The 13,384-nt window shown below is 46.0% G+C and overlaps 1 protein-coding gene across 2 annotated transcripts; it reads left to right on the forward strand.

Annotated features, from left to right (window-relative positions):
• The first annotated feature begins 490 nt into the window (after positions 1-490).
• LOC149867447 (uncharacterized) lies at positions 491-12,490 on the forward strand. 2 transcript variants are annotated; one of them, XM_090045432.1, is made up of 2 exons: positions 491-8,933; positions 10,259-12,490. In XM_090045432.1, the coding sequence occupies exon 1, from the start codon at positions 6,024-6,026 to the stop codon at positions 6,729-6,731; it is 708 nt and encodes a 235-aa protein (XP_089901558.1). In that variant the 5' UTR covers positions 491-6,023; the 3' UTR covers positions 6,732-8,933; positions 10,259-12,490. The 2 variants fall into 2 exon arrangements, with proteins under 2 accessions (XP_089901558.1, XP_089901559.1); XM_090045433.1 differs by having other exon boundaries at positions 491-6,930.
• Positions 12,491-13,384: the final 894 nt, after the last annotated feature.

Below are 13,384 nucleotides of genomic sequence, written 5' to 3' on the forward strand. Positions count from 1 at the left end.
TTGTGTGTCTGTGTCTCTGTCAGTGTCTGTCTCTGTGTCTCCGCGTGCCCCCTCCCTACCCTTCTTGCTGCAGCATTCTGGAGCTTGCGCTGTCCTGTGGTTCCTCTGCACTGACACTGCTGCCCTGCTGGGCAGCCTGAAGGCAGCAGTGTTGGCAGTGGAGCGTGGGTGCGGGCACCAAAGCCACGTGCACAATTAACACATTAAAAAAATTAACACAAGAAGCAATTTAAGCGTTAATCATGCAAGTCAGTGGTGATTAATTGACAGCCCTATTCAAAAGATATCATTTTAACAAATAATAGATAAAAAAAGCAAATCATATATTAAAAATCAAATATCTACTATTTTTTGTTTCAAAAAATTGTTTTTGTCCTGATTTATGATTTATTGAGTAGTGTATTGTAGAGGCAATTTTGTCAAACAATTGTCGAACAAATAGTTTGTTGGACAATTGTACAACAGCTCAAAATAAAGTCTTACTCGTGTATATTGTGTGTAGGGTGGCTGGGAGAGTGTGTGGGGGGGGGGGGTGCTGCCCCTGCGTTAGGTCCCAGGAGCCAGCTGAGGGTGGGGGGTGGAAGGAAGAGGAAAGCAGGGGGCATGTGCAGTAGAGACAGTGTGATGCAGGTCCAGTCCAGCTGCCCCTGTGGTGCCCTGCATGGGTCTGAGCCCTGCCCAGGGCAGCCATTGCATCCACCGACAGAACAGCCCTGACCCTGGCCCTGGTCAATTTGCATAGCTTTCTGGCAGGGCTGCCTTCCACCCACCCAGCTGCACACAGGTGGCTGCTCATCCTGCCAGGTGGCTGAGTGGATGGAAGGCAGCTGGGAATCTAAAGCTGGAGCTGCATGCTGGGATAGAAGCTGCCTGGCTGCAGCTTTCCTCTCTGCCTGATGGGGCATGTGGTGCCTGGCTCAAGTGCCCACAGCTGCCACTGCTTCCCTGTGCTACCTGCTGCCCCAAGCAGTGCAGCAGGGACAGGAGGAGGAGGAGCTGTTGGAGGTAGGGGGAGCTGAGCAGTACCCCAAGTCTCTGCTGCAGCAGCAGCAGCAGCAGCAGCAGCAGCAGCAGGAGAACCCCTGCCGGGAAGCTGTGCATGCTGGCCAGGACTAGGGCAGTGCCATAGGCTGGTGTGGGATGTGTGCAGGCAGACGTGCAGTGTGGGCTGTCCTGGTAGGAGCAGGCAGAGCGTTCCCATACAGAGTGTTGTGGAGGCAACCATGGGCTGAATACAATCAATTGGTGAGCCAGACCTGGCCCAAGGGCTGTATTTTGCCCACCCCTGCCCTATAGGTTGTTGTGGTTCTTTGTGGTCTTTGCAGGTCACCAGAGCATGAGCTAGATTATGGCCCTCCCCCAGCAAGTTACTTGGTAAGAAAATGTGAAAGCAGGTTACCTCATTTTGAAAACTCAAGTCAGTCACAGAACTCCTAGTAAAAGTAAGACATCATCTTAATAAGTAATAGCTGACACTTCTTTAGATTTCAGCCATAACAGTAAGAGAGACAATATCAAACTGATTGAAATGACTGATCAGATTCATCTGAGTGATTGTAACAATTCTATCACTTATAATATTACTATTACTTTCTCTGAACAGGAAGCATTTCTTATGTAAACAAATAGTTCATTAAATAGCAGAAAACTTTTCAGAATAATAGAAGTTCCCTACTTAATTCAAGAAAATTGGATTAAAAGCTTGGCGTTTAATTCCTGGAAATCCAAGAAACAATCTGGGTAAAAATCCAACTCTAATAAAAAAAAAAAAAAAAAATCTTCAGGCAGAAAGCTGACACATTGTTTAAGCAGAATAGAAAACACAAGTTTGTGTTCTTCATTATTTCACAAAACTTTATTTCATTATTTTTAGTGTATTTCCATCCCTTTTTTCTTCCTATTAAACCTTTATTTCTCAATAAAAGAGTAAGTCAGAACATTTTGATGGAAGTCTGTTCCATCAGGATCAAAATGCTTCACAAGATCAAATCAAATTTTGTTAGGATTTAATTTTGGGAGAAATGGAGGAAACTTCCCGCACCCCCCCCCCCATGTCAACAAGTTCAGAATTAAAACATTTGCATTTTAATTTGAACTTTTAGGGTGCCTATACACCAGTGTGGAGGCTATTCCAATGCCCTGTAATTACAGTGTCAGAGCAGATTCATTTGATTGTGTCTGCTGGAGTCTGGTAATTACTGCACTCCAGCCAGCCTCCACCTCTTTTGTATCAGTATCTCCGCGCTTCAAAATGGCACCAGGGGCACTTTATCTAAAGTTTGATAAATTAAAGTGCTCCCCTCCCCTCACCGTCTGAGCACATATATAGACAACCCTTAATTTCCATAGTAGATCAACAGAAAAAAAATTAAAAGATAAATAGATATTTTACCAAAACAAAATGTTTAAATTGACTTGAAACTCCCCAGATTATAGCAATCTGGGCTATAATCACTGATTTGAAAACTTCAGTTACATATTGTCTAAGATATACAAGGAGGAGCAAGAAATTAGTTAAATAATGGGATGATATAAATTATCGTGTTCTAGGCAAGTACCTTCTTTGAGGGGCGGAAAAAATTAAATGTTGATGTGAATGCAACAGCCCAAAATTTGTAGCTGATTTCCTAAAAGATTGTACTCGTTCTATACATGTATTTTAACTTTATCCTCTGCTTATGTGAATGACTTTTATTTATAAAAGCAAACTCCTTCATTGTAGTGGGAGTCACTCTAGACATAGGTTATGTCCCTACATGGCCTGATTCAGAGTGATCTAGCTTTGCTCTGAATCACATACATCTTGTATCTGGGTCTCCTAGCCTCCAGCCAGATAAAAGACCAAGACCCTAACATGTAATATTATGTAACATGTATACTTACATATTCTCTGTACAGAGTCCAGGATCCAGAAAAACTTCCTAGTTTGAAAAGCATGGGTTTCAAGCTGACAAGAGACATTTTAACACAATTCCATTCTCCAAATGAACAAGGTTCAAAACGCTTGTAGAACAGATCTAATATGAAAAGTAGAATTGGGAACTTCTGTTCATAATTTCTCAGTGATCAGCATATGAAATCAGCTTAGTACATAAATAAGAGTGAAGAATTTTTCTAACTACAAGGGCTGAACATTCCATCAGCTCTCCGTGAGTTGAGCTTGGATATTTTCCATGTTACATATTGCCACAAATAACAGTTCTGTAGATAATATTAAGACCACAATGACATCTTGCTACTTCCTTCTCATCAGGGGATTTACAGACATGTTATTGATTGGAATTTATTAAACGAAGTTGATGTTCAGGACCGACTAGAATTCTCAGCTTAGCTCAGTCTTAGCTGAGTTGGCACAGCGGGGCTAATAGAAGTAAAAGCAATAAGAAGTTATTGTTGTCACTGAGCTAAGCATCTCCGACTATGAACACACACATGGGAACAGATCCTAAGTAATAAGTTGTGACTTCTTATTTACCCGCTTTTCAAGGTAAATCTGTACTTCCTACATCTACATGAAAACAGGATAAAAGCTTCAAAGTATTAGTCATGTTGGTTGCATGGCACAGGGCCAGTTTAGAGCCTAGATAGTGCCCCATGCTGCCCCTGTGCATTGGTATTGGGACCTGGGGACCAACTGCGCAGGAGTAGCAAAGGTCCTGGGGCTTGATCCCAGTATGAGTGGGGGTGACAAGAGGTAGCTTGGGGCCCAGTCACAGCCAAGGAAGGTGGTGGAGAGCCCAATCTGAAGGTGGGTGGATGCAGTGCATGGGGCATGACATGGCCAGTGGGTGGCTCTGCACCACCCATCCAGCCCCCCCATACTGAAAGGTTGAACATCACAGGATTCAGTTCCCAAGGCTGGAATTAGAATTGAAAAGCTCTCCAATTCAAGACTCCTATATCTCTAGCAATGCCCATCCAAAGCAGAGCATTCTCTACTGATACCCTTGTAAACACCATATAATCCTACATTTTGCGCTCTCTTAGCAGTCTTCATTTCTGGAACTTTCTTGTGCATAATCTGGACTAGGTCAGCCTCTGTGTGCCAATACTGCAAGAGAAGCAAACTGTTTGTCTTTCCACTTGTGGCTTTTTCTCCCTTCACTCTTGTAATAATAAAATAAAAGGGAAGGAGAAAACACTGCATCTGGCTATTATCTTAATATTTTCTTTCACTATGGATGTATTTGTCAAATCTTGTGTGGAGAGCAGAATGGAGGCAATTTGCTCTTGTATCGCGGTTGCCCCTGAAGGCTAGGAGTATTCCTGGTTTTGAGGCTCTCAATAACAGTCTTTTGTTAGTGTCACTCACACAGGTGTTTTTCTCTTGTTCATAAACTTCTGCACCTTATTTCCCTTTGTAGTGAGTAAGATCAGGGGCTGGTTGAGGGGGTGTTAGAAATATTATTAAAAATGCATTATCAATAAGTCTTGTTAAAACAGCGCAGCTGTCAGCCCTCCCTGGTGAGAGAACTGGGAGAGCTACTGAGAGCTCTTTGTATTAAGGTATCACTCTCTCTTTGTTTTGCAAAGTTACTATCTCTTTGTTACAATAAAGCATATACTCCTCAGCTTTTCTCATGCAGATAAGAGTAAATTGCAATTCTAGCCTTGAAGCAAGGAAAATTCAAACTCTTGTAACCTCAAATATTTTCTACCCATGCGCAATGAATGAATACATATAAGCCTATCCGCCCCGCATACTTAAGTAGTTAATTATAATACACATGCGACGCATGATTTGACGTATTCACATACATGTTTGTATGAATCGGAAATGAGTTGTAAAAGTTCCTCCTTCTGCACACGTGGTCAGGAGAAAGGGGATAAAGCCAGCTGGGCAGCTTCCCTCGGGGGCAGCAGAGTGTTTGATCTTTTGTCTCTCTCTCTGACCCTATTTGCAAATATATACCTTTTGTGTTGCTAATAGAGTGTGTCTGTGGCTGAAGGTTTTTTTCGCCTCCCGAGAAACGAACCGCGATTTTTACATCAATAATTGGCGCCCAACGTGGGGCTTCTCGAGGACTACCCCGGAATTCAGTGATGGAGCGCCTCCGGTACCAGGGGAAGTGCGCACCGAGCCGACTTTGGACTCGCCCCTGGAATTTGAGGTTTAAGTCCGAATATCCGGGAAGTTAAAGGAAGTATCCCGTGTAAATTCTGAGTTTCTGGAGAGGCAGACACACTTTGGAATTTGGATCGAGATCTCTGGGGTATCTGAGTGAGTATACGAATTCCCTTTGCCCAATCTGGTGTACGGATCTAAACAAAGGATGTGTAAGTTTGCTGAGAAATTCTAGGCTCAGCTCTCATTGTAAATCATCTGTTGTTGAGATCTTTTTGGTATTTGGTGTGCCTTGGGCGCATTTTTGTGGGCAAATGGGTACGAGTCGCTCTCGTGTAGAAAACAATATTGATACCCCTCTAAAAGTCTTATTACGTCATTTTAATAAATTTGCAAAGCCGGCCGATTATGGAATAAAAATGAAAAAAGGTGATTTAACTAAGTTTTGTCAACTCGAGTGGCCAACATTTGAGGTCCACTGGACCCCGAAAGGATCCTTTGTGCTAAAAGAAGTGATAGCTATCCATGAAATTGTTATGCAGAATGGGTATTGGAATCAGTTTCCTTATATTGATTGTTGGTTGTGGGTGGTTCAAAATCAGCCACCTTGGATTAAGAATTACTTAGTAAAGTCTCATGTGATGCTTGTTAAGAAAAAGACTCGGGGGGGGGGGCGCCTGTACTTCCTGAGTCTAATGAGGGGGGAGATTCTGAATTGGCTGAGTACCGGACCCGCGCTCCGGTTGCCCTGTTGGGTAGCGAAGATGAGTCAGATGCCTCCTCGGGGTCCAGTCCTTCTGCACCACCGCCCCCTCCCTTAGAGAGACCACCACTGACGTACCAATGCATACCTAATGAGTTAGAGCGTGAGCCTCAGCCAAGTGCCTCATCTGAATCAGGAAATAAGGGTTATTATTTGCGCAAGCCTGTAGAGTCACAGCCAGTGTTGAACTGTCCGATGCGAGAGGTTATTGGGGAAGGAGGCACTGCAGCTTTTGTCTACACCCCATTTAGCACTTCAGATTTATTTAACTGGAAGAATCAGAGCCCCTCTTTTCGTAAAGACCCTGAAAAGATGAGGGACCTGTTCCGATCTATTGGGCAGACTCATCGACCCACTTGGGCTGATGTCCAGATGATGCTCCAGACCCTCCTAACCCCGGAGGAGAGGAGATTAGTGTTGGGGACAGCGGAACGTATTGCGGCGGCTAGAGTTGAGTCAGAAGGTGCTGCTAGTCGTACTCTGCGTGATACCTGCCCTGTAGAGGAGCCAAGATGGGATAATCATACTGCAGAGGGCAGAGAGCTAAGTGCACGGTATCTGGGAATTATAGTGGAAGCAATGGGAAAGGCAGTGCCTCGGATTACCAATCTGTCTAAATTGTATGAGGTGGGACAAGGAAGAGAGGAGGATCCCTCAGCTTTCCTTGGGAGGCTGTATGAGGCGTTTCACAGGTTTTCGGATCTGGATCCAGAAGCCCCGGATAACCAGCGCATGGTAAATCTTATGTTTATTGGTCAATCTGCTGCTGATATCCGTAAGAAGTTACAGAAAACTGAGGGAGGTGCTGGGAAACCGATTTCAGAGCTGGTGGAAATTGCATATAAGGTGTATGGGAATCGTGAGCAAGTGCAGGAGCGCAAGGAGGATAAAAAGGCTCAGTGACAGATGGCAGCACTAGCAGCTGCTATAACTGGAGGGAACCCTGGAAAGGCTGGGATACAGAAGAGGAAGGGAGAAAGAGTGGGAGCAGATGTTTGTGCTTATTGCAAGGAGAAAGGACACTGGAAGAGGGAATGCCCGAAGTTGAAGGAGAAGAGAGAGGGGGAACCGAGAGGTCACCTCATGCGGGCAGAAGACAAGGGTGAGGATTCAGAATGAAGGGGACAGGGATCTAAGACCACTACCCTTCGGGTTGGAGCCCGAGAAGATCCCATGGTAACCATTAGGGTTGGTGGCAAAAACTTTGAAGCCTTGGTGGATACTGGGGCTACATTTTCAATGATTCCAGAAAAACCCCCCTGTGCAGGAACTAGTGAACAGCATGTACTTGTGGAAGGGATTGAGGGAATGCAAACCCGACTCCCTGTTTGTAAACCACTCCTCACCAAGGTGGGGGACCATTTGCTCGAGCACTCCTTTGTGTATTCTCCAAGTTGCCCGGTTGCACTCCTTGGGCGGGACTTACTCACAAAATTGCAAGCTGAGCTCTTTTTCAGAGACGATCAGATGGTGGTCCAGCTACCTGTCAAGCAGAGCTCGAACTATCAGATGGCTCTCCTGGAGGACCGATGCCCTGCAGTAAGTCCAGAAGATCACATGATTGGAGTAGACCCCTCGGTATGGGCTGATGGAACCCCTGCGCGAGCTAAGTTCGTCTCCCCGGTAAGGATTGTACTCAAGGATGGGGAGGGGCCCGTTCGGATAAAGCAGTACCCGCTCAGCTGAATGGCCAGAGCTGGACTCAAGCCGTTAATAGAGAAATACAAGAGGTACGGATGGCTAGTGGAAGGGTCCTCACCCTATAAAACCCCCATCCTTGGAGTGCCGAAGGCAGATGGGGTCTCATACAGACTGGTCCAAGACCTACGAGCTGTAAATAAGAAGGTCCTTTCAGATCATCCTGTAGTCCCGAACCCTCACACGATCTTGACACAAGTACCGGGGGAAGCTAAAATATTTTCAGTGCTAGATTTGAAAGATGCTTTCTTCTCTATTCCCCTTCACCGAGAGAGTCAAAAATTGTTTGCTTTTGAATGGGAGGATCCAGATACTTTCCATAAAGCCCAACTCATGTGGACAGTTCTTCCACAAGGATTTATAGCAGCCCCCCATATTTTTGGACTTGCCCTTCAGAAGGACTTGGGGGAATGGAAGGGATCACACCCTGCAGTGACTCTCCTCCAGTATGTGGATGACCTGCTAGTTGCAAGCCCAAACTTGCAGCTCTGCGAGGAAGCCACCAGGTCACTCCTAAACACTCAGGGGAAAAAAGGATATAAAGTCTCTAGAGAGAAAGCCCAAATATGTCAGCCTGAAGTCACATTTTTGGGATATAAGCTCTCAAAAGGAGTCAGAGCCCTGAGTGCAGATCGCATACAGGCGATTCAAGGTCTAACCCCACCTAAGTCACCCAAGGAGCTGCGGGCATTCCTAGGGCTAACTGGGTTCTGTCAACTATGGATACCAGATTACGGTGGGAAGGCTAGACCACTGTACGAATCCCTGACTAAGGAAAGTCTCACTAAATGGAAATGGAATAAAGAAATGCAGCATGCTTTTGATCTGCTGAAGGCAGCATTAACCCAGCCCCCTGCCTTAGCCATCCCAAACAGTAAAAAACCATATCGACTGTATGTTCATGAGAATCGAGGGGTTGCATCAGGGGTGCTGACACAGCCATCGGGCCCGACCTGGAGACCCGTGGGATATTATTCAAAGGTTCTAGATCCAGTTGCACTCGGGTGGCCAGCCTGTCTTCGGGCTGTGGCAGCCACAGCAGTGGTTGTTGAAGAAGCCCAGAAGATAGTCATGGGTGCGGATATGGAAATACTCACTCCTCATGGAGTTCCCCAGATCCTAGGGACTGAGGGAGGGAAATTTCTTAACCCCTCCAGACAATCACGGTATGAGATATTTTTGCTCTCTAATCCAGGACTTACTTTCAAACATACTACAGCCTTAAACCCTGCAACCTTGCTGCCGAAGCCAGGGCAACCGACGCATGACTGCCTTAAGGTCCTGAATCAGACCACGCAGGTGCGACCTGATCTTGCTGAGGACCCAATTGAAGACCCAGATGTTGAATACTTTGTGGACGGCTCCAGCTCTGTCATCGATGGGAAAAGACGAACAGGATGTGCAGTGGTAACCTTGGATAAGGTAGTATGGAGGGAGTCATTGCCGAGCTCATGGTCGGCACAGGCCGCGGAACTCACTGCGCTCACCCGAGCATTACAGCTGGGGACAGACCAGCGGGTTAATATATACACTGACTCTCGCTATGCTTTTTCTACAGTCCATGCGCACGGACTATTGTGGAAAGAAAGGGGTTTCATTACTGCCTCTGGGAATAAGATTGCTAATGGCCCCCAGATTATCAAACTACTAGAGGCACTCCACCAGCCTAAAGAGGTAGCAGTCATTCATGTGCGGGCCCATGGGAAGGCTGTTGAGAAAAAGCATAAGCTTGGAAATGCAAAGGCTGATGCAGCAGCAAAGGAAGCTGCATTTATTGGGGGAGAAGCGGAAGAGGTATCCAAGCAGGCCATGTCCCATGCCATATGGCCATACGTTCAGGATTTAGTCCCACAGTATTCCCCTGAAGAAGATAAATTTGCACAGAAAGCTTGTGCAGAAAAGAACTCCCAGGGGTGGTGGATAGTACCAGGAGGAAAAGTCATGATACCCAGGCCATTGCTTCGGGAGGTGCTGCAACAGCTCCATGCAAGAACCCATATGGGAGGTTTGGCCATGGGTGATCTAGTGATCCGCCAAGCAGTAGCCCCAGGGCTATATGTAGAAGCTCAGCGCATTGCTACCAAGTGCATCACATGCCAGAAAGTAAACCCTCGAAGGAAACCCCCTGTGCCAATGGGAGGTAGACCCTGGGCAGCGTACCCTGGACAGGCATGGCAGATTGATTTTGCCGAGCTCCCACGGTCCGGACATCACGGGTTTTTACTTGTCATGGTAGACCAGCTCTCTGGTTGGGTCGAGGCTTGGCCCACCAGGACTGCCACTGCAGCTACAGTAGTGAAGTATTTGTTACAGGAGATCATTCCCCGGTATTCCCTGCCTGAGTCCATCGAGTCGGATCAAGGACAACACTTTGTGGGAAAAGTGGTTCAAGAAGTCGCACAAGCTCTCAAGGTTACTTGGAAACTACACACACCATGGAGACCACAGAGTTCAGGACAAGTGGAACGCATGAATAGGACTTTAAAGACTTTGCTCACCAAAATCTGTATTGAAACACGCCTTAAGTGGCCTCAAGCATTGCCGCTAGCTCTTACTTGCATTCGAAACACTCCCCGACGGGGCCTCAAATTGACCCCATATGAAATTATGTTTGGCAAGCCACCTCGAGTCTTACCTCCTGGGATGCGAGAGAATGTAACTTTTGAGTTAGGTAATAGTGAGCTTCATATGTATGTTATTGCCTTGCAGTCTGTCTTGTTTTCTCTTCACAGGTATGCAGCCTCCTTTCAGCGTCTGCCTTTAGATGTACCGGTACATGACTTCTCCCCGGGAGACTGGGTCTTGGTGCAGCGGTGGAAAAAGGAGCCTTTGACTGAGAGGTGGAGTGGCCCTTTCCAGGTACTTCTAACAACCCACACCGCTGTAAAGATTACTGGCCATGATCGTTGGATACACCATACCCGTGTGAAGCGACATCCACGAGCATTAGAGGACATCAACTCCCGAGACGAACTCACTCCGGAAGCTGAGTCGTCTTCGGAACAAGAAGCCAGCAAGTGGAGTTGTGAACCTACTGGTGATCTCCAAGTGCGCCTGAGACGGCTTAATCAGAGCTCAGAAAATTAGACAAGAAAGTAAAAGGGAAAATATGGTGGGAATCTGAATATGCCTTGTTGTTATCTGCATAATGAAAGGAGCAGAATTGAGCAGCCTTAACCGCTGGCTCACACCCTCGCTTTCCCAAATTGCTCCCCCAGGGACAAATTTGTATGTTGATATGATGGAAAGAATTGCAAGTACTTTTAATCTTACCAACTGCTGGGCCTGTGGGGGGCTCCAAGAGGCCAAAGAACAGTGGCCTTGAAGGGCTTTTCCTTTGGCCCCAAAATGGTTGGTCAGTGCCAAGGCGGATGTTAAGAGTACTGGTCAAGAATGGGATGAAAACCGCAGCTGGGATCTTTCCCAAGTGGCATTAGAAGAGTACTGTATTAGCAGTAATGGTACGGGGAGAAGTTTGGAACATAGTCAGTGTACATGGACATTGAAATGGGCCCAAATATGCACCAAGTATGCTGATCAATGGAATTCTGCTGTTAGCATCCCAATCTCCCCGCAGATGCAACAGACCAAAAAGACAAGAATAGTACCTTTCGATCCTAACCCTACCAGATGTCAGGCATATGAAAAGGCCCGAGGTGAACGATTTACCTATGTCTATAGTTGGAAATGGGTACACCCGAATGGCACAGTGGCAAAGTTTAATACATATTGGAGTGCCTTAAATGACACAAATGAAATAACCAAGTGCGAGTATAGGGATAAAGATGGCGTATGGAAATGTCAGTTTAAACGGAGTAACTATTACACTGACCCTTTAGGGCAGACGGGCAACAAACACTATCCCCTTCTTTTCCACAGCCGTGACCCCCTAGCCTTGGGAGGGGAAAACAGGGCCCTGAAAGGACATTATTGGATTTGTGGAAGGAAAGCCTATACAGTACTACCACGAGGGTGGACAGGAACCTGCTATGTTGGAGTAATTGTACCATCTTTCTTTTTGTTACCATCTGAGGTCGGAAATAAGCTGGGAGTCTCTTTGTATGATGATTGGAAAAGAGCCAAGAGAAGTATTGATGTAAGTTTGACACAGGGTGGCTCCCAAAAGTGGAAGGAGGATGAGTGGCCTCCTCAGAGGATTATTGAGTATTATGGACCAGCTACATGGGCTAATGATGGAAGTTAGGGTTACTGGACACCAATTTATATGCTAAATAGAATCATCTGGTTGCAGGCCATCTTGGAAGTAATTACTAACCAGACTGCCACTGCTCTCGAGTTGCTGGCTCGACAAAGTTCCCAGATGAGGGAAGCCATATACCAAAATCGAATGGCTCTAGACTATTTACTCACAGAGGATGGCGGAGTCTGTGGAAAGTTCAACCTTTCTAATTGTTGCCTCCAAATAGACGACAACGGAAAAGCAGTCTTAGAGATTGCCAAAGAGATTAGGAAAATAGCCCATGTACCAATACAAACGTGGGAACCCACATGGAGTAAAGACTGGTGGTTTCAATTATTTGGAGGACCCTGGTGGAAAAAGTAGGATTTGTGCTTTTGTGTGCTCTGACTGGTTTGATTTTTATCCCTTGCCTTATTCCTTGTCTCACTAGATTGATAACCACTACAGTAGAAGGAATGCAGGTCGCAGCAGTTCCTTTGAAAGCACAGACTGTAGCAAAAGTCATGGTCCTCAGAAAAATTCCTCGTAATTATCTTGATATGCCCAAATGAAGTAAAGATCAGAAAGCATCTTGAGGGGGGATATTGTTAGAAATATTATTAAAAATGCATTATCAATAAGTCTTGTTAAAACAGCACAGCTGTCAGCCCTCCCTGGTGAGAGAACTGGGAGAGCTACTGAGAGCTCTTTGTATTAAGGTATCACTCTCTCTTTGTTTTGCAAAGTTACTATCTCTTTGTTACAATAAAGCATATACTCCTCAGCTTTTCTCATGCAGATAAGAGTAAATTGCAATTCTAGCCTTGAAGCAAGGAAAATTCAAACTCTTGTAACCTCAAATATTTTCTACCCATGCGCAATGAATTAATACATATAAGCCTATCCGCCCCGCATACTTAAGTAGTTAATTATAATACACATGCGACGCATGATTTGACGTATTCACATACATGTTTGTATGAATCGGAAATGAGTTGTAAAAGTTCCTCCTTCTGCACCCGTGGTCAGGAGAGAGGGGATAAAGCCAGCTGGGCAGTTTCCCTCCGGGGCAGCAGAGTGTTTGATCTTTTGTCTCTCTCTCTGACCCTATTTGCAAATATATACCTTTTGTGTTGCTAATAGAGTGTGTCTGTGGCTGAAGGTTTTTTTCGCCTCCCGAGAAACAAACCGCGATTTTTACATCAGGGGTGCACCTCTCGAGCCACCCTGATAGCACTGTGCCTGGCTCACCCTCCAGACTGGCTTTCCCCCACCTTCCCTGGATCCAGGACAGGGGTGTACTAATAAGATATTTGCATCTCCCTTTCATTGCTGCTGCACCCAAAGTTTAAACCCAAGGTCCTGGCAGTGGCAGCAGCTGAGGGAGTCAATTAACTTCATGGCCTATTTATAACCAACCTGACGCCTTCTTAGCGAGACTCCTCCTTTCCCAGGTGTGAAGGCCGGGCCGCTTCTGTGCGACGCTCTTCCACCTTTGTCCTGCCCTTCTGTTGTCTGCTCGCGGGAGTCGCAGCCCCGCAGCCTGCTTGCAGCTTATCCCCGTTAAGTGACACGTGCTTTTGCTTCCAGCTTAAACGGGGGTAATACAACCCAGGGCCCTCGCCGACTAGTAAAGCTTCTCTTTGGTTTTAAACTGGAGAAAAATACCTGCTCGTTT

Source organism: Crocodylus siamensis, chromosome 4, assembly GCF_052110815.1.
Source record: "Crocodylus siamensis isolate JL-2025a chromosome 4, ASM5211081v1, whole genome shotgun sequence".
Classification (NCBI taxonomy): domain Eukaryota; kingdom Metazoa; phylum Chordata; order Crocodylia; family Crocodylidae; genus Crocodylus; species Crocodylus siamensis.

Excerpts from the sequence above, each read along its gene's own strand:
- LOC149867447 (XM_090045432.1), top strand. The coding sequence starts at position 6,024 with ATGCGAGAGGTTATTGGGGAAGGAGGCACTGCAGCTTTTGTCTACACC.